Source organism: Drosophila gunungcola, unplaced genomic scaffold, assembly GCF_025200985.1.
Source record: "Drosophila gunungcola strain Sukarami unplaced genomic scaffold, Dgunungcola_SK_2 000001F, whole genome shotgun sequence".
Taxonomy (NCBI): Eukaryota; Metazoa; Arthropoda; class Insecta; order Diptera; family Drosophilidae; genus Drosophila; species Drosophila gunungcola.
The window spans coordinates 8,495,997-8,516,630 of NW_026453197.1; the positions used below are offsets into that span (position 1 = coordinate 8,495,997).

At 38.5% G+C, this 20,634-nt stretch overlaps 2 protein-coding genes across 2 annotated transcripts in view; one reads left to right on the plus strand and one right to left on the minus strand.

The window, feature by feature from the left end:
• The window catches only part of LOC128261396 (uncharacterized), a 63,184-nt gene that overhangs the window by 19,254 nt on the left and 23,296 nt on the right, over positions 1–20,634 (minus strand). The window contains exon 2 of the mRNA XM_052995076.1: positions 18,478–19,120. Coding sequence (XP_052851036.1) covers positions 18,478–18,526 — 49 coding nt within the window. The 5' untranslated portion in view covers positions 18,527–19,120. The remainder of the gene's footprint in view (positions 1–18,477; positions 19,121–20,634) is intronic.
• LOC128261393 (phenoloxidase-activating factor 2) lies at positions 1,339–3,313 on the plus strand. The gene is made up of 2 exons (XM_052995072.1): positions 1,339–1,598; positions 1,649–3,313. The coding sequence occupies exons 1-2, from the start codon at positions 1,377–1,379 to the stop codon at positions 2,741–2,743; spliced, it is 1,317 nt and encodes a 438-aa protein (XP_052851032.1). The 5' UTR covers positions 1,339–1,376; the 3' UTR covers positions 2,744–3,313.

Consider the following 20,634-nt stretch of genomic DNA (forward strand, 5'->3'; position numbering starts at 1 on the left):
ATTACACGAAGTCAAGTCAAGTTCTGCACTCGCTGCTGTTCTCCGCTTGCCGCCCTTTGATGTCGTTGCGCGAAAATTGAATAAAAATAAAATTGTAATGCGTTTGCACTGCGGCAGATGGGTGGTGAGTTTGCGGTTGAGGGCTGAATGGAAAGGAAATTGCGGGAAATTTTGTAAATTAATGAGATGTTGAGTGGGGAGGGGCGACCAACGTGCCAACTTGACGTAATTAAAAGCGCGACTTATATTAAACGAATCGGTGATTTGTTAGTGAACTAAAGAGGGCAGTATCTCGACGACTTAAACATTAAAAATCTAAAAGTTACATATATGGAATTCTAAACATTATTTCATAAAACAGTTCAGCAAGAAGAAGATACAAAATTCGTTTATAAAAATTAAACAATAATAAGAAGGGAAACAAACTATAGCAAGCTGAATTTGATATAGATAACAACAAAACATCAAGTACTCAAGTTTAAAAAACAACGAAGTCATGTAGATTTTGCAATACATATTTTCGTTGTTCCTATGGTAACTATATGATCGTGACAAACTTATTTGTGTATATTTTGAAAAACAACGAAACTATGTCGATTTGCTAGCTTACTTTTTAATACTTAAAGTGCTGACCTTTTGCTAAACAAATGCATGAAAATTCCCAAGAATTAGCCATATGTATTCCCCAACTAGATTATAAGTTCAACAGAAAATTTAAACCATAATTCTGAAATATTTAACCATTGCTATATGTCGAAGAACTAAACAAAAAATTAAAAAACAGAAAGTTATAATTTTTTTCATTTATTTTTCCGATTGTTCCTATGAGAGCTATATGATATAGTCGTCCGACTTTGATGAAATTTAATCCGTAAATCGGAAATATTTAACCATTACTAAATGTCGAAGAACTAAACAAAAAAATAAAAAACAGAAAAGTTATAATTTTTTTCATTTATTTTTCCGATTGTTCCTATGGGAGCTATATGCTATAGTCGTCCGATCCGGCTCGTTCCGACTTATATACTACCTGCAATAGAAAGACAACTTTTGGGAAAGTTTCATGCAGATAGCTTTAAAACTGAGAGACTAGTTTGCATATAAACGGACGGACAGACGGACAGACGACAGACGGACATGGCTAGATCGACTCTACTAGTGATGCTGATCAAGAATATATATACTTTATAGGGTCGGAAACGTCTCCTTCACTGCGTAAAAAGAACAATTGGAAACAGTGCTTTCACCTCGGGGTTATCTTCCTGTATCGCCAAGCGAGCACAACAAGCCTTATCAAGGGGAAGTGTGACCTCTCTCGCCATATATTTTTGCCGATCGCTTTGCATCCGACAGTTCGTTCAATATCAGCGACCAGAATGGTTCGCCTACGCGGATTACTTTCCATCCTGGGCCTGCTCCTGGCCATTAACGGAGTACAGGCAAGATTTTGCGGAGGATCAATGGATCAGAAGTGTGTGCCACGGCAGTCCTGCAGGATCGGCTCTGAGAATGGAATGCCGATCATCGAGTACAGACATTTACAAGGCGGCAACTTTGGATGTCCTACCACGGAAACCTGCTGTCCCCTAACAGAAATGGTAATGCGGTCAGGGAAGTAGGATCTTATAATAACTGTTTCCCCTTGCAGTTGGGTAATTCAATTCCCGTCTCTGATGACCCGGTTCAGCTGGATTGTGGCCACGTCAACAAGGAAGGCCTGACATTCACCATTACGGGCTTGGAGGAGCTGGCCCAAGAGGCCGAGATGCCATGGGTGGTGGCTCTGATGGATGCCACAAACCTGCAATATAAGGCAGCCGGTTCCCTCATTGCCCCGGATGTGGTGCTCACAGCCAGCCATGTGACCGAGAAACTGTCCGAGCAACAGCTTCTTGTGAGAGCTGGTGAATGGGACCTTAATACCGATACAGAGCAGCAAAAACATGTCGACGTTGCCATCAGGAAGATCGTGCGCCACTCTAAGTTTGATGCAGACAATGGACAATACAATGTGGCCCTTCTGTTCCTCGAGAAACCGCTTCAGCTTACCCGCCACATTAATCTTATCTGCCTGCCGTCATCGAACCGGAACTTCATCCAAAGCCGATGCCTCGTCGGTGGCTGGGGTAAGAAAACCATCGAGGATAACAGCTACATGAACATCATGAAGAAGATCCAAATGCCGGTGGTGGACCGCCTTACATGCGAGAAGCAACTGCAAGTCCCCTACACCAAGGACTTCAGGCTCCATCACAGCCTGATGTGCGCCGGCGGAGAAATTGGCAAGGATTCCTGCGAGGGTGACGGAGGAGCTCCGCTGGCCTGTCCGCTTCAAAGCGATCCCGAGCGGTACGAGCAGGCCGGCATCGTCAACTTTGGATACGGATGCGGAGAACCGATCCCTGCAGTCTACACTGATGTTTCCAAAATGAACGGATGGATTAGGCAGCAGATCCAGGCGAATTCACTAGGTCGAGGTAATGGTAATGGTAATGTTCGAGGTGCAGGCGTCAGAAATATTCGGATTATGGGCGATGGTCAAGAAGCTAGGGTTGACAATGGGCCAAGATATGAGCATGTGCCAGGTGGATTAGGAGGATCTGGTGGAGGAGGTGGTACTGACGCAGTTGGAGGCATTAGATTTCATCAAGGTGGAGCCCCAGTGAACGTTCCAGTTAGAAGTAATGAATATACTCCACTCCAGGTGGAGGCGGAGGATATAATGAAGGAAGAGTTCCAGTGATTGTTCCAGCTAGAAGTAATGAATATATTCCAGGTGGAGGCGGAGGATATAATCAAGGGGGAGCCCAAGTGAACGTTCCAGCTAGAAGAGATAACTATATACCAGGTATGTTTGAAGGGTCAAATGGAGGGGGTGGTAACGTCGCAGGTGGAGGCGGTAGATATGATCAAGGGAGACCCCCAGTGAACTTTCCAGCTAGAAGAGATGAATTTCCGCCAAATGGACTTGGAGGAACAGGCGAAGGAGGAACAGCGGGTGGTAATGCAGCAGACAGAGGAGTTAGGTATGATCCAGGAAGATTCCCAGAACCCAATTTCTTCTTTGGAGATAGAAATGAACCAGCTGGGAGTCAAAACACGGTTCCAGGGAGAAGTGACCCGCCTGTAAATGAAATATTCAATAACAAAAATATTGTATTACAAAATGATATAAGGAAAAAAAAACACAGCACCAGGTGAACAAACCACTATGGAAGTATTTAGAGCCTAAAACATATATTGTTTTGTATTTGTTAATCTAATGTTGGACGAAACTGTTTAAAGCATAAATAATATATTTGAATAAAGGCAATTTATGAAATCCGGTTTAAATTGCTGTGAATCAATAAAACCGAAAACTAACAGGCAAATAAGAGGAAAATAAAATGAACTTCATGGTTTTATGCACTCATAAAGCTCGCTTTATAAATATTTTATTCATATATTTTTTATTTTCTTAAAAAATTAAAGGACTAATGATAGAGTCCTCTAGTTTTTAATAGCGGTTTCAAACTTTTTATGTGTGCAGTTCAACAAATGGCGCCAACTATAACACGACTGTTTTCTAGGTCGGAACACTGGATTAGAACTTTGTTCCCTATTTTTGTTGCTATCATTAGCTTGGTGATTTCCCAATTTTTTAAAGGTTTGGAACTTGACCTGAACCTAACATAAACTTCGCTGAAAAGTATATAGTTTTTGTTGTGATAAAGTTGTTTTTGTGAAACAAGTGGTCATGCAAACAATGAACGTAATCTATAATACTAAAAATCGTAGAATTAGTCTTACAATATATTTGCGATGTTCCGTGAACGAGATAAGCTCTTAATAATGTCATTAGTAATCTACGGCAGCGATATATGTAAATAAATATCTTTTGTGGTTGAGTGTATATATATCTTCAGTACTAGCAATGTTTAATATATTATTTATAATTCACTATATGTTTCTTACCTCTTTTAAACATTTAAATTAAAAATTCTGGCTGTTATAAAATTATATTGCAATACAATATTTAAATAATTAATTCTGCATAGCTATTTATGTGCTAATTTGTATTCTATCTTTTTCTTAATAAATTCATTCTATTTCGCCCAGCCTACAACATCAATGTTCTGTTGCTAATTATGCTATTATGTGTGTGTGATAACTCATCTGGGGTGAAATGAATTTATTGTTTGCGTAAAACAATATCTTTCAGTTCTGCTTGCATTATGCATTGCAAATCTGCTAATATATTTGCTGGAATATTAACCGATATCGGAAAAGCTCTCACACTTTCGCCCTATTGATTCAGTGGCCCACACAAAACCCGGCTAATTGTGCCCGAGTTTGGCCGGAGCTTATTACGGGCCAAGCTGGTCCCAAATCGCAGCCCAGATACAACCAATTTCGTAACGCACAAAAACTGGCCGAAAAAGGGGGGTAGAGGAAAAAGGGAATTGGCACTCAGAGCCAGTCGAATGTGGAACACATTGCGGCCCTATTGCTTTTAGCCCCAGTTCGCTTCTTGTTTATTTGTTTGTTTGACTGATTTGCTGTTGTTTATTTTGATTTCCGGCTCAAATGCCGAGTGGGCGGAGCCGGATCCTTGTCGATTTCTACATTGATTGTGTTGTCGCAGCAGGAGTTCGATTTCCTCTGCGGGAGTGTGTCCCTGTGCTGGCAGCAGATTAGTGTTGACAAACAGGCAACTGGCAAAGGTGATGTGCCGGCTACTGCGACATCATCGGGCCCTGGGTAATCCCATAAACACCTCCCAACTGGAACGATTTCCGGCGCTAGGAAAACCTTTTATTTGCCACGCCCCCACCCGCCAAACAACATCAAAGAGAATCCACGCTGGCTCAGTGGAAATGGCATTTCGATTGGCCTCGATAAAGTGTTTACTGCGATTTTTGCCCCCCAACAACTTGGTCCGCATAGTTCAACCGGCATTATTGTTTTGCATAAAAAATGCATTAATGTGAAATTTATGTATTTGTTTTGCCGCCTTTTTTCCGCACTGCCCCCGTTAATGTGTCACAAAGTCATAACTTGCGTTTTACTGTTTAACATCAACTGAGCTGAGGTCAGACATGGAATAACTTTTAGTGGATCGGTAAAAAACGCTATAATGCTGAGGAATTTATGTTGATAATTTGAATGCAAGGGATTATTTTTTTTACAACAAACAATTTAGAATAATAAATCGGAATTTAAACAAATAAAACTTATTATAGGTTCAAAAGTTAATAAGCAAATCAGAATGCAAATTAAAGTGATTGACTAACATAGTGAAAACATTTTAATGCTTGCGATTTTTACATTATATTCATAAAATCCATATTATTTAGTCTAGCAATCATTTTGATTCCAATATTTCATATCTAATTTCCTATTAAATCATTTACAAATTGTTTAAAGCCAATGTCCTCAGATCTCTTAAGCATTAAGCCAGCATTTACATTTATTAGTTTTCATATAAACAGGGAAACTCATCAAATTTATCAGTAACATTTGAATGAGAAAAATCCATGCAAGCATAACTTACTTGCTTTGAATTACTCATTTACCACAAATTGTTGAATAATAATTGTTGCAGAAAGTATTGTAAAAAGCCGAATTACTGGGAAATTGCATTTACATATGTAGATGTTCTCTGGCTGAAGTTAAACTTCTTCCCCAGACATTAAAAAGCAAATGAAATTAAATTATAATCATTTGGATGGAACGCTGTTCTCGTTTGAGTTTCTGGTAATGGAAAAAAGATAAAGCAGTCACGCTGGCCATGAAATGTTAATTCAGCAGAAACTATATTGCAGGCTGATGCATTTTTAAGATGGACTCTGGATTCGCCTACAAATGCATGTGTGTGCGAATATAAATTACGAGCAGTGTTATTGTGCAAAAACGAAGTGCCGAAAATTGCATTATGTCTGCAAAAGAAAAAGTAATTACAAGCAATTAAAAAAACGTCCATTTCACACACATGCATCCCACGAATAACGCACAAAATAGAAGTGAACAGAAAATTATCGCAAACTTTTGCGCAGCAAACTTTTGCAAGCAATTAAATATATTTGTCACTTCAAAATGGCTGACAACCAAGGGACCTTGCCGAAACCGCAACAGAATCGAGTGGTGCGGGCTGTGGGACTGCCGAACATTAAACCGAGCCACATCTCCGGCACAACTTCTACCACTTCTTCTACTTCTATCCAACTCCTCCGAGTCCCGGAAAATGCAAAGGCAAAGAAACCTTCAACCTCAACATAAAGTTGCCCCGTAACTGGCACTCGTGACAAGTTCTGGCGAAGTTTTCTTTTCGCCCTCCTGTTGTGCTGCAGCTTACTGCAGTGGTAAAAATTTATAAAGTTTTAATCATGTGGAGCATTAGCAACTCATACTGAACTGTGTGTGCACACATCAATCAGGATGTCCTAAGAATGGAATGTATAATTTATAATAGATTTAATTTATAATTTATTGTTAACATTAAACTGCATATAATATTTTATATATAAAAATCATATTTAAAAGTCATATGTAGTACATAAATGCTCAATAAGTTGACTGATTGAAGAACACAAACAAAATTTGGTTATCAATGATTATTTCTTCCACAACATCAATCAAAATGTATGAAGAGTGGAGTGCAGAGTTTTTTTAAAGAAAATAGTGAAAAAAAGTTAAGAAAATATTTGTGTATAAAAATTTGTATTTATTAAGTTGACTTATTCAAAAATATAAATCAACACGGAGTTTCAGTAACAATAAAAAAGATTGTGGACGTATTGAATCGTTAATGTGCATATTTTTTAAAACAACATTAAATAAATTTCATAAAAATATAAGATATTAAAGTAAGTTACTTATTTTAAAAATCTTAATGTAAGTTAAGTTGCTTCATTTGTATTAAAGTGTTTTAGAAACGATTATTATAAAGGGTTAAAGCAAATAAGAAATATAAAAGTGCTTTAGGTATTTAAAGACCAGAGCCCTGAAAAAACTTCGATCATAAATCAAAATGGAATTCTTAGTCGAAGTTAAGATAAGTCGAAACTAACCGTGGTGAAACTCGAGGTCGAAGCGTAACCATAAGCAAAGCCAGATCCCGAGCCAGCCCGGTTTTTCCCCATCGTCCACAAACGATACCCTCCTCAGTTTTATGGTCTGTGAGGGTTACCAGCAGGGACACTCTAGATGCAGCCAAGTGGAATCAATTAATCTTCGCTCGCAAACATTTGCCAGTGGCCCCAGCCGAAAAAACAACACACCAGCATGCTGACATCTAAGGAGTCCGAGTCCGAAAATATGTAAACGGGTGGCGTTTCCGAGCCCCAACTCCAGGGCTGAGTGAAACGTTTTAAGAAAGTGCAGCATGCAGCATGCAGTTTGCTGCTTCCAGCTATGAAAAATGATAAATTTCACTTTGTAGCAACCGCCCGTCCCTCTAGTTTCCTTCACCCCAAAATGGGTCCTGCCTTCCCGATGCTACTTTATTATTTATCAAGCTTATTACGAAAGCAGCGGCATCCACATTCACCAGGGAGGATGCGGATCCTTCAGCTGCAACTGTGCAAGTGCATCACCCTGGAAACCCTGCTATGGGACGGCGATTGCCGCTCGGTTTGATATTGAAAAATTATTGCTTTTTATGAAATGGTGTCATAAATTATTCGTAATACATTAACAATTATTTAGTAGTTGTTTTGCCTCGCTCGCTGCGCCGGCATCTACTCAAATATGTGATATATGGCCAGTACTTACTCACTCAAGCGAGTCTCGACACACAGGAGCGCAGAAATTAATATTATTTTGCAATCAATTACCTAAAATGAGAAAGAAGAATGAAGCGGGAGATGTGTTAGTAAGGGCCAAATAGACATGAATTCAATTTGAGCTTGTATCAGGACGAAAATATTCTTTTTTTAAGTACAAAACATTAAATGAATCATTTTATACATAAACACTCAATTAATGTTTTTACCGTTTTCTAAAAACCAAGTTTTCTGTGCTAAACATTTTATTGTATCGTAACATTAATAATAATTATTCGAATTTTCTTAGTAAATGTAATAAATATATTTATTTAAAATTCCCTTCTGACAAGCATGAAGATTTAATTTTGAAGTTGAGACGCCACCTAAACTACTTCACTATGAAGCAGCCTCCCCACACTTTGCATTAAGCCAGAGATTAATCTTGAGCCAGACTTTATGTCACATTATGCTTCCCCTTTTTGGCATATTTACATCGACAAGGGAAGCCATCAGGCGAGTAAACACCTCCCGTCATGAGTCTCCTGCCTGGGACACTTTTATTGATTTATCACGTCTGGCGTGAGTTATAATTGGATGCCGCTGAGGGGTGCGGATCTGGGTGGATCGGTCTCCCACATCAAGTGCAAAGTCGGGCCGGAGCAAGTGACGTATCCTGGGCAGATTTATGGCATCTTTTACGAGTGCCGCCGCTTGCGTCTTGGCGATGACGAAGGCGATGGTGATGGCTTCTTAAAGCCCTTTCGGGTGGTGGCGCAAATTGTGTGATTAGCTGATGAAAGTGTAATTAAATTTCTGAGGCGGCACTTTGAGTTCGTCTTGCGACGAGTGATTTATTTGTTAAGCGCCGCATAAGATTGCTTAAATTTATTAATTATGCGTAATTAATTACGCGGCGAGTGATGGTGTGAGATGCTTTTATTTGAAGCCAGCATGAGAGCCGGTTAAACATTCTGTGTCCTTAAATTGTTGTGTGCTTTGAAATATAACCATACACACATTTGCATAATATTACCGCCACTTTTACAGATATCCATTGCCGACATGCAAATACATTTATAATGTCATGCAAAGCATTTGCAAAATGCCGGAGACTGCTGTGAAAATATCCCTTATTCACACAGCATGATGAAATATTTTAGGTAAACGATTTTTTTGAATCATGCCGTTGGCACCTCAGGAAAAACAAACACCCATGAACCGACCAGCAGTTTTGTGAATTTTCGGCCAGCCAGCAATTGTTTACCATGTGTCTGCTGTAAAATAGTTATCAAAATACAAACAAGTTCTGGTGAATGCCATTAAAGTGAGGGAATTGAAGGTCTGCCATTATACGATGAGTGGGGAATACGAGTTTACATGGAGTATCCCACTTGTCAGGCGGCCCTCAATGGGATCAGGAATGGAGATAGTATCCGAAAGAGAGGGAGCTGAACATATTACCCGTAATATTACACACATCTGCCTAGCGGGGAGCAAACTCACTCAGTGCGGAAGCACTTCAGGAGCAGGAGGAGCTCCGCAGCCCGCCCAGAATTTCCCAGACCCGGCACATATGCTTATAATGGCATTTCGCAACTGCCACTCATCCACCCAAGCACTAGCAACTACCAACCATTCACATTCACCACCAACAAACTACGTCCGCAGGGCCAACATCATGAGTCCTCGCTGTCGAGTCATCATTGTTGTCGCTGATGTTTTCTATTGCCATCTATGGAGTTAATCGGCAAGGACATGGACTTGGACTTGGCCAGGAAGTACATAGCCATAAGCAGGTAAAATTATTTTAGGGCTTTAAAGTGCTTTGAAAACATAGTTTAAGACGCAAGTTACTTAACTCTATTCTAAGATTCTTTATATTAATAAGCTAAGTTATACGGAAAACTTAGTTTGATCTTTCTATAGTTTCTTAAAATTTTTACCAAGTAGCGTAAAGGTTAAGTAAATACAACGACGAATCAATAAAAAATACGTTATACACAAATATTAAACAATATAATTTTTTAGAAATTTTAATTGATCATTATAATCATTGCTAAATGTTAGATTCTGTTAGATTATGAAATAAATGAACGTAAATTCAAATATTTTTTAAATATTTCTTTCTGTCATAATAATGACAGCTAAGGGTATTCCCAATTCAGTCTTCTTGATCTGCTGAAATTGTTGCCTTTCATCCGTCCACTTTCTTCTTTCTCTTTTCCTCACTCTGTTATTCCCTTGTTATTGTCATTTATGTTGCTGCACTTTGTTGTTGTCGTGTCCGTGGGTCGTGTTCTTTAATTGCGCCTTTGCAGCAAATGTTGTTAGCACATACACACACAAACACATGCATACAGAGACCGGAAGTCAATGACTTTTTGCCGGCGAACGTTGAGCGGTTAAAATCCAAATAGAGACGTTACCACTAGCTTAAGTGAGGCTCTACACGGCGCAATCGCTGTTATTGCTTTTGCGGATAACACGACCCTTGGCACTCTGGGGTTAAGGCACGCAAGAGGGCAAAAAGTGTGCGACTGGGACATTAAGTCATTTACTTTTATTAGTTACAACGCGCCCGGGCAGGCTGGGTTTAAGCATATGGGTTAATTGCATAAATTAAAGCCGAACGAAGCGTCTATTTAAATTATTTCACACCACGTGTCCATGAGTTGGGCGAAACAGGAAAAAAGGCGCCAAGGTGGTGGGCATAAATCATTGTTGGCATTTTTAAATTGGCTTTCTGGGCCGACACATTCCGCTTTTGCTGCCGGTGCGGCTGATGTGTCCGCTGCTGGCCAGGATTAAGGGCAGCTCAAAGGAGTTCCCAGAGCACACCCACTTCGCAGACCATTGCAAAAACTGGTGGCCCGGAGATGCGCTGGAAGCCAAGGCGAAGCGAACGGAAATTTAACAAAAAATTGACTCAATTTGAATAAGCTGCGAAAAAAGAGCAAGCTGCAGAAAAGGGTCGAAAGTACATGACAACAATAAATGCAAAATGCATATAAAAGCCAAACCGAAAAATATTAAAAAAAAACGAAAATATGAGAGAGCTATGTCAAGGTGAATAACAAATTTACTGCCAAATATTTGACACTACAATGACAAAGGTAATTGAATTTTGAAGAGGGTTAAAAGTAAATGTATTAATGTAAGATTATTTACAACAAATTTATTCACCGGAAACTAATAATAGCTATGATTTAATTAAACACGCATTTATACCTTAAAACCTTAATTAACTTTGAATATTGACTTATTTACATTATACGAGATTCTTTATTCTCTATGTTTTCCTAGGGTTGATTTAAACAAGCTCCTTTTACCATATTTTTTTTCGAAGACAAATTACAGTCTTTTATTTATTTTGTGGTATCTATACAAAAAATCCCTATTGACTTGTAAAGGCATTTTACTCCTTAAATCGTTTACCATAGCTAATTTAGGAAATTAGCCTAGAAATTTTAAATACCTTGAAATTCTACAGGCTGCGGCTATTTGTGCATCTCCCATCAATATTAAATTCAATCAGTTGTCAGTTAAGCCATTCATCTAGTATCTGTCACTTCTTTTGCCCCCAAAGACACCTCCAAAATTCGTGTAGCGCGCCAAAACTTCTCATGTTAAATCGAAATAAGTTTTCAGCAACATTTCGCCAAGTTTACCAAACACTTGAAGGCGTCAGCCAGCACGTAAAAGCAGACAGCCACGCAATTGCTGTCAATTGTAGTGCGGAAAGTATGCAACACAAAATTATGAGCGGGATCGGGAAAAGTTTTCGCGGGGGCGGAAAAGCCTCGGACAGCCAACGTCTTTGGACCGGAGTTCGATGGAAAGCGCCCTTCTCCAAAGGGACGATGTTGTTGAGCTGTCCAATGACTTGATTGATGAGCATGTCATGAACTTATGACATTGATAGTTATAAATTATTATTATTTCGACATTGTGCTCTCTCCTGGAGCTAAATGCAGAAAACTTTTTCTACGTCTTCTTTACTTCCATCGGGGCACACAAACATTTGACAACTAATTGACATTTAAAGTGTGCCCGGGAAAAAATAGAACCAAATACTAATGATTGCTGTTCAAGAGGTCGCTGGAGTGATGAATCATTTGGAATTTGAATGAAATGTTTGCACTCCTGGCTCTGATAAAAACCTAATCGATGAGTCATTATAGTAATGAAAATGATAGCAATTGTACTGGTAACATTGTTATATATGTAGTTTTAAATATAAGTATATATTATTCTAAGTCTTATTATATACATTTTCAAAACTTTAGTTTCATATACTTTTTTGCTTTCAAATAAATTTCCTCTTTAGTTTTTGAAATTTCCAAACATATTCTTTAAGTACCTTCAATTTCATATTTCCTTTAAAGTCCTAATGACCAAACACATTTTCAATTTCTGTTTGTTTGCGATTCTGCTTTGTCGCATTGCCATTGTTTTTCTTGCTGTTTATCATTTTGGCATCTTCATCGCTGTCATTAGGCGCACATTACGCTGCCCACCTGCCAGTTTCAGGACCTCCCAGGATCCCGCGCCTGTTGCCCTTTGGCTGCCTGCCCACCTGGCGTTTTGTAAATGCTTTAAAAATACACCCAGCCAGCGAAAACGAACGCAAACACTACACAGTCATAGTCCAAAGGAAAAAGAAGCATTTATAAAGAGGAAAATTTGATAAATGCTTCTTGCGGGTTTATTTAATGTGCGCCAAGTGCGTTCATTGTGGAAAATCATAAAAAAAGGAAAATAGAAGGAAAACGATTGCGGCGTGTTGGCGGTTCGTCCACGGCAGGGCCATTTTTATAAAAGTCCATGAGTCCCTTTTATGAAAATTACCAAATAAATGTGCCGTCGATTTATTAAGTGAATTCTATGCGTAAAGGATTTTTAACGTTTTAGGTTTTTTTAAGAGACTGAAGACTAAAAAATCTCATTTCATTCTTCAAAACTTTTTTATTCATTTGATTGTTACTATTTTTATTACTAACAACAAATCCACATCCACACTTCTCCGCGATTAATATTCAATTTTCTCGATTGCCCAAAGCCTTTCCACTCGAACACCGCTTTAAGTTAAGCAAAATTTTGATTGACCTAGCTCAGAACTCAGAACAGAATTTTAGATGCCTTTAAGCTGCTAAAAACACTCAAACACCGCTCCAAATGAATTTAACATTATTCAAAATATTTCCACAGCTATGAATATGCAATGTGAAATTCATGGAACAGGTTCTATGGCTTTGTTTGGCAGCTCGGTCCGAAACTCGGGCATCAGTCCTCGAAAGCAAAAATGTGTGTGGGTATATATTATTTTTCATGCGTCATGTTGGCCACATATGACGTCACTTTAATAATGATGGGGATGGTGATGAAGCTTCCGCTGATATCAATTCCATTGGGAGCCCTTACTTGCCTCGGCGAAAAGTTTGCTCCTTCTAATTCTCCCGTATTCAACAAAAATCAACATAAATGACTATATATCCGCTGAAAAGTGAGGACCCTCGCATATTTATATTTAATGTTTACTGCTTAATTTTGTTTTACTTCTGTGTGCAACTATTTCAGCTGATTTGAGCGAAAACTTTTTCATAATCCAAATTATGGCTTTGAGTAGATTTTTATGGTTTTTGATGTGAGATTGAGATTGATATTGATATGAAATGGTTTTCGTGCTCAGATAAATTTTATAGAATAAATGGTGTTGAATGTTCACGATTCATAAGAAAAGTTTTTTATAAGGACTAAAAATATATTTTCTCTGACACATTTTGTAACACTTGTTTTTTATTTATTGAATTGATGACTCAAGTAAATAGTTTCAAAATAGTCAAACAAATTTTATCTCCAGGTCCAATTAAGATTTTAAAACCAAATTTTTATTCTTTGTACAAACTATTTCAAATTATATTTATAATAAGCACATGTTGTTGTCCAATCATAGCAATTATTATGCAATTTGCATTAAATCTTTTCTTTGTAAGTTTGGCTTACGAAGAACTTAAGGTATGGAGCAGCTCCTTTTATTGCTTAGCTTGTGATTTTAATCAACATCGTATATATTTTACCAGCGATACCAAGTTCTGAATGATCCACCAAGTGACGGCTTAAAAGCTGTAGATTTAGAAAACGAATACTCATACCGAACTGTTTTTGGAGGTACCAATATCATTAGGTCAGGAAAGCACGCTGACCATACAAATACCACTCCTTCGCCTTTGGAGGACGCTTCTAAAAAAAAGCGATCCATGTACGTTTTTCAAGAGGCTTACGGGATCATGTCCGTACTCTTTTTAGCCATTTAGTAATTAATCAATTAATATAAAAAAAAAAACTTTCAAAAACAGGTTGTAAAATATGGGTTTATTATTGAGCTTGTATTTTATTTATGAGCTTGGTTATAGACGGCTTCAGGGTTTGATACCTAACGTATCCCTTCTAAAATAAAAACATCCTTATTTCTGGAAAAATATTTTGCAAAGCGAACATAGCCAAAAAGCTTTGTTTCTTACTTTTAAGCCCAATTATTATTTTATGTTTTAATGGAAAGCATTTCCACTTCCATAATTGGCAGTTCAACTATGTGTTGGCAATGGTATTGTGTTCTCTACAATTTGCGCCCTTTCATTAAATTTACCTTCTGCTCGTTTATATATATATATATATTTATATATATATGTGTATACCCATTTTTTGTTTTGTATTGGCTTTTGTTTTTGCCAGCCATGCCACGCCCCCATTGTCTGGCCGCATTAGCACTTGGTCCAGTGAACCAACAACACCAGCCAGCAGCAACAATAAAGCATTTCTCTTCCTGTACGGAAACTTCATGAAAATAAATCTGAAAAAATGTAAACAAAGAAAAGGGAGTGAAGGGCGAAAGGAGCTTCAGTTCACAGGTGTATGGCTTAAAGTTGAAACTCAGCTTGGGCGATTTCTTGATGACGCACTCAACAGCTTGGAAGTAATAGACCCTAACAAACAAACCAAACAAAAAAAGCCTCCCCGCCCAAAAAGAAGGGCTCTGTCCTTAGAAATGAAGTACTAATGAGAGCAGGGGAAATACGAAAGAAAGGACGTCTAGAAATTTAAGGAGGACATAGAACTTAGCCAGCGAATTTCTTTTGAAGACGAGCACAATTAAAAACTCCTTGAGGCATACGATTTGCGAGTTTTTACGCGGCAGAAACAGGAAGCCATTGTTTTGTACACTTGTTTTACACTTAATTGTACTGATCAAGAATGAATATGGAGAGCTAAATAGATTAACGCTCATTTTATAGATTACATTTTCTTGTTCATATATATCCAGTGATTAAATTAATAATTACTTAATAGGGTCCTTTAAAATCAGTTAAATGTTATGTTTAAATGTGCTGATTTAGCTTCAGGCTTCTATAAATAAATACAAAACCTCCGGCAAGTTGTCTTCAAAAACCATCTTTGAAGACTAGAATTTCTGCCATCTGACCTACTTAATATGCCGCAAGGAAGCCACACATTTTAAATCAATTACGAAAATGCTACGCCCAATCTTTCAATCAATCAATGTGAATTGGTTGGCTTGGCTTGTTTTTTCCTCGTTCACTTAATATTGAATGCCATCAATAACAATAATTTTCATAAATATGATAAGACATAAATCACAAAGTAGCAGGCGCCACAAAGTGCCCGGCCAAGGGTCTGGATTTGAGTCCTGCCGGCAGGACCCTCTCTCGGGTCAACCCCCCACCACCCCACCCCATCACCACCCTCAAACACCCATTGTCTGCAATGTCACTTGGTCATGCGAGGCACGCGCTCCTCGGAGAATGACAACAACAGAAAAGAAGTGGAAAAAAAAAGGAAAAACAACGAATTAAAGAAAGCAGAATATTATATACACTACTATTAATGGACATTTTTTAGTTGGCATAGTTGAATTAATGGCGAACATTTTATAGTCAGTTTGTAAAGCTTTTGACTACATCTATAATAGTATTACACTACCATTAAAGTTAAATAACTTTGGTAGATCCTTGGCGCAAAATACTATATGTGGAGTTATTAAACGTTTTATTGTATTTCCTTTTAAAACTAAAAATTTGGTCTGATTGTCTCTGGAGCATATATATATATAAAAAACTTAAAAAAAATATATATAAATTTTAAATCATTTAAACAAAACATTTGCATATATGTCATTTTCTTAAGGTAATATTTCCAATACCCTTCGCAAGAGAATGAAATGAGTAGCTAGGCAGGAGCCCGGCCCCCTTTGGGGTGGTGGGTGGAGTTGGGTGCTTTTGGGGAGCTGCAGGACGCGGAAGGACGCGACAACGTCACGCGGCGTTGTCATGGCGCAATAAAAATAAAAATCTAATTAGTATGCCGTTGACAGTTTAATCGTGATTACGCTGGCAAAAATGTCAGCTAAGCGGAGCAGAAGCGTTGGGTGGTGGCCTGTGGGTGCCAGTGGGTGGGGGGTGGCAATTGGGCTGGTGGAAAGCGTCAACATCAACATGCCAACAGTTGATTCCCTGCTTTGTTGTTCTTGCTCTTGGACGTTGAGCTTGGCATTTCCGGCAGACGCCACATGCATCGCGTGCGTGTCACAACAGCACGAGTGTGTGCTGGCGGACGTGTGTATGTATGTGGGTGTCAAAAGTTTAGCACTGAAAATTTCCACCCGAGTGGGTGGCAGCAAAACGCTAAACAAAAATAACAGAAATTATAAGCCATTGAAAGCGGAACGGGGCACACAGCGAATGAGACTGCGAGATGCGACGTAGATATTGCTGGCCAAAATTAAAATTAACTTCAAATACAATAGAAATAAAGATTTTTAGTCTTTTTTCGTCCTTCTTTGGTTTGGTTTGGTTTCATTAAGATTAAATAATTTTACAATATGTATGGATAGTTAAACATGTATTCTAAAAATAAGTTTGCATAAATGGAATTGCCCTAAATAAAAAATTTTAATTAAGTGAACTTTCCTTATTCTTGTACTAGATTTTGTTAATGTAATAAATGTAAAAAGTATGATTTCTTTTCTTAGTTAGAAAGTTCATTCCAGTTAATAAGGTTGTCCATTAGTTTTAATTTATACACATTTTCTATAAAATGATAAATTTATAGTCAATAAAAATGTGATATCAAAACAGGTTCTCAATCCCCCCTCGTATGTTATTTTTGGGCCTTGCATTTGTTTCAAAATGTGCTCCACGCCCAGACACTTGCAATTCGCAGGCTCGCCTCAATGTTGGCCATTGAAATGCGTGTCTAGTGAAGGATCCGCGAGACGTGATTGGAAGTTTTTAGCAGGTCCTGTCGCCGTTTCCCCGTTGTTTCGGTGCAATTTGAGTGGGTCTGCACCGGACCACGTCCCTTGGCCAAATGCCAGACAGGAGTTTGAGTAGGGGGAAGAAGAGGAGTCCGAATTAAAAGCAAGCCAAAGTGTAGATCTGGCCCAGACCGGAACCGGAAGTAGCTGTGATGAATTGCCCTGCATCAGCAGGAGCAGCCGCTTCCGTGCTCTTAAAGTCGGCTCCCTCAATTTGCCGGAACGACTTTCAAGTTCAGCTTACATCGCCGCTCGAATCTTTCAGTTTTTAATATAAAATGCCGGGGATTTATGAGCGCCTCTTTTACAACTTTATTATGCCCCAATCTCACGATGTCTAGTGAATGAATGAATGAATGAATGAATGAATGAAGAAGGGAGGATGGAGGATGGTACGTCGACAAGCCAAAGGAATATGAAACGAAATTAAAGCTGCCGGAAATGCAGACAAAGCGACAACTCATTGCAGCAACTATTTTGCCCGGAGTGCCTAACGGAGATGTAGATGAATGGAAAAAAATCCGGAGAAAAGCCGGAAAACTGAAATGAAATCCGAATCACATTGCATTTGAAGGGGGGAACGTGAAGAGTGACAAACAAACAGTTGTCCCTAACGTCATGACTTATCTAGGCACAAATATTAATTTAAAATGCAGCCAAAATTTTAATAAAAAGCCGGTTATTGCATATTGAAAGTCTATCTACCAAAGAAAACTAATTGGATTTAGTTGGCAGAAGACAAAACACCCGTCAAATGTCAGTCAATGTAGTTTTAATTCCAGATCTATATAATTCTGAACAAAAACTTCTGCAAATAATAGTCTTTAATTTAAATCCCTTTCTATGGCTTATTTCAAACATGGTAAAACGATTGTTATTCAATGAAAACCATGGGATTACGAACAATTGTTGGCACAGTCATTTTGTTAACTGAAATAGCTCCCCAACTAAAAAAAAATCTATGCTTTGTATTTAATATTTGCCTATCAAATATGTAGGACAAGTATACTTTTTGAAAAACCTGTTTTAATTTTTTTTTGAGCTACATATTCATTTATTTTTGAGCTCCTGCTGATCAGGACTTAATTTGATTTGTCACGGTGTTCGAAAAAAAACAAGAAGCTTACGTCCGGAGTTGAAACGGTTTCACAAATGGCAACCGCAAACATAATTGAACCGCAAATGATGTGGGTAGAGCAGTCAGCCTGTGGGTGGTAAATTGCCTGTTCAATTTGAAAACAACTTTCCCCGTGGCCATAATTTTCGATTAATAATTCAGGCAAACCGTGTGCGCAGGGACATTTAAATTAAAGCTCGAATGCGGTCAAAGTGTAAAAGGTGAGGCCTTAAATTGCTGATGAGGGCGTGACAATGTTTGATTTGGGCTTTAAGCAAACTCACCTGGTAGGCTGGCAATGTAAACAGCGGTGATGATGAAGAGTCTTCGCATTTTGTTTTCCCTTTGCCCGCAAATATAATTGTTTATTTATGAATCAAATAATGTTTAATGTCGCTTTGGCCTTCGCAAGCGAATTACAGTCATATATGAGCAATATCCGCTATCCAGACCGCAAAAATCAATTTTTACATTCGCTAACTGGTTTTGTCATCCTTTTGTTTTGCTTTGCGCTCAGTGTGTGCAATTTCCTCTGTTTCGACGCTTGATTGGTTTTACTTTTTACTCTATTTTGCGGTTGCATTTAATGCATTTTTCATTCGGCGCTCCTGCTTTCTTCGGTTTACCAGTCAGCCACAATTAGCAATCTGGACAGTGAGTCGCATTTGTATTCGGACCTGTGTGCCATTGCCCGAACCACCTGAATGCCTTGCATAGGAAACTGTGTAAATACGTTCGGGTTAGCTGCATTTCTCATTGAACTCGATTTGGCTATTTGCATTTTTCATATCCCTTCTGCCTTTTTTGCATATTCATTTCCTGTTTTCCACAATTCTTCCACTTTGCTGCTATGTATTTTATATGACTTCGATTCCCTCCGCAATGTTGTTGGCCGATGATTGAACGGCAGTCGGCTTCCGAATCAACCTGAAAAATGGATGAGCAGAGAGGGAAAAAGGATTAGACTCAGGATTTTTTGATTTTATTATTGCCTTGTGTACCAGTATACCAGATTGTTGCAATTTAACTGCATTTGATTCTAATTTTTACTTCGCTTTGACTATATATGGTTGGTTTAATTTTTAATAAAAGTATTGAAAAGTCTTTGTTCTTAGTTGATGTGTTTTTGAAATAGGGTATGTTCTGTTATTTTTTTTCTCCAAATTTCTGAAGTTTTGTGAAAGACAAATTAAATTAATCAAATGGTATTGGCTTTCGTGGCACTTTCCTCTCCTGACAACTCCAATCATCATCAAATTCAATATCCCCATGAGGATTTACTGCCTTCGACTCCGGAGAATCCTGCGACTCCTACTAAATCATTGACGGACGCTTTAAGCTGCATCGGATTTTGGAGTTTGGGAAAAACAAAACACACGCACAGTGCATTTTCCAACTGATTTGAAAATCCAAAGTTGCCCATTAGCAAACCAAATACGCGCTGTTGCCACCGCAAAAAGGGGGCGTGGCAGGGACTGGGGACTGAGACTTTGGCGCCACACAAAAGCCGACTGACTTTACATGGGAAATTGGCAAAAGCCAAGCCATGAAATTGTACAACACGATTTTCACATTTCGTACATGACACCATTTCGACTGCCAGTGGGACAGTGCGGCACATGTGTGTAAGGCGCCCGGATGGTTGCCGTTGTCTTGGCGTAGCCGTTGCCTACTTGACATGCCTGTGTGTGCATAGGGAAAATTCACTTATGGAAATCGAAGATTTTCGCTGGGCCATTCTCCATTCTTTTTCGAGGGAGCGAGAACGTAACGAAAACTAAACTGATATGAAGTATCAGCATTCAGTATTCAATGTAAATCCTTTAAGCTGCAAATGCGCCTTAAAGGAGACTCGCTCTGCCACATTTTCCCGACTGAGTGACAGCTTGACTGCGGCTCTGAGTGCTGTTCCTGTCCCATATTTGGTGGCTTCTGCGGCGGAAAAGCGAAATGCGACCTGGATCTGGTGAAATCGGGCAAGGGGGCTCCATACCCATCCACGTCAAGATATGTGTGCCAACTGGCGGAGCGAAGGGAGAACTTAATGCTCATCATCGAGAATAGAAGCGATATTGTGCACAAATACCAGAGTCAAGTAAGCCCAACATTTCTGACTGAATCAGTGTTATTCGCGGTAAGTTGGCCGAATGCTTTCGTCGATGGCAAAAGGTTTTCGCATATATTTTGGTGTATTTCGGTACTAAATTGAATGCAATAATGTCAAGTAGTCAAGATTTCATAAGGGAATTTCTTAGAAAAACTAAATAATAAAGTTAATGGTAAGCTTGACTATTTTATTTCTTTATATAAAACAAACATTTATCTATATACTTAATTAATTAATTTATTATAAGTAATAACTACGAAAAACATTACAATAAAACTGTTTTGCATTTAACTTGTGTCTTCAAATGCAAATATCAACACTTTATTTAATTAAA

Bases quoted from the DNA above. Each gene is read 5' to 3' on its own strand.
- LOC128261393 (XM_052995072.1), top strand. From the start codon at position 1,377: ATGGTTCGCCTACGCGGATTACTTTCCATCCTGGGCCTGCTCCTGGCC. The intron at 1,599-1,648 runs GTAATGCGGTCA...TTCCCCTTGCAG, and splicing joins GCTGTCCCCTAACAGAAATG to TTGGGTAATTCAATTCCCGT.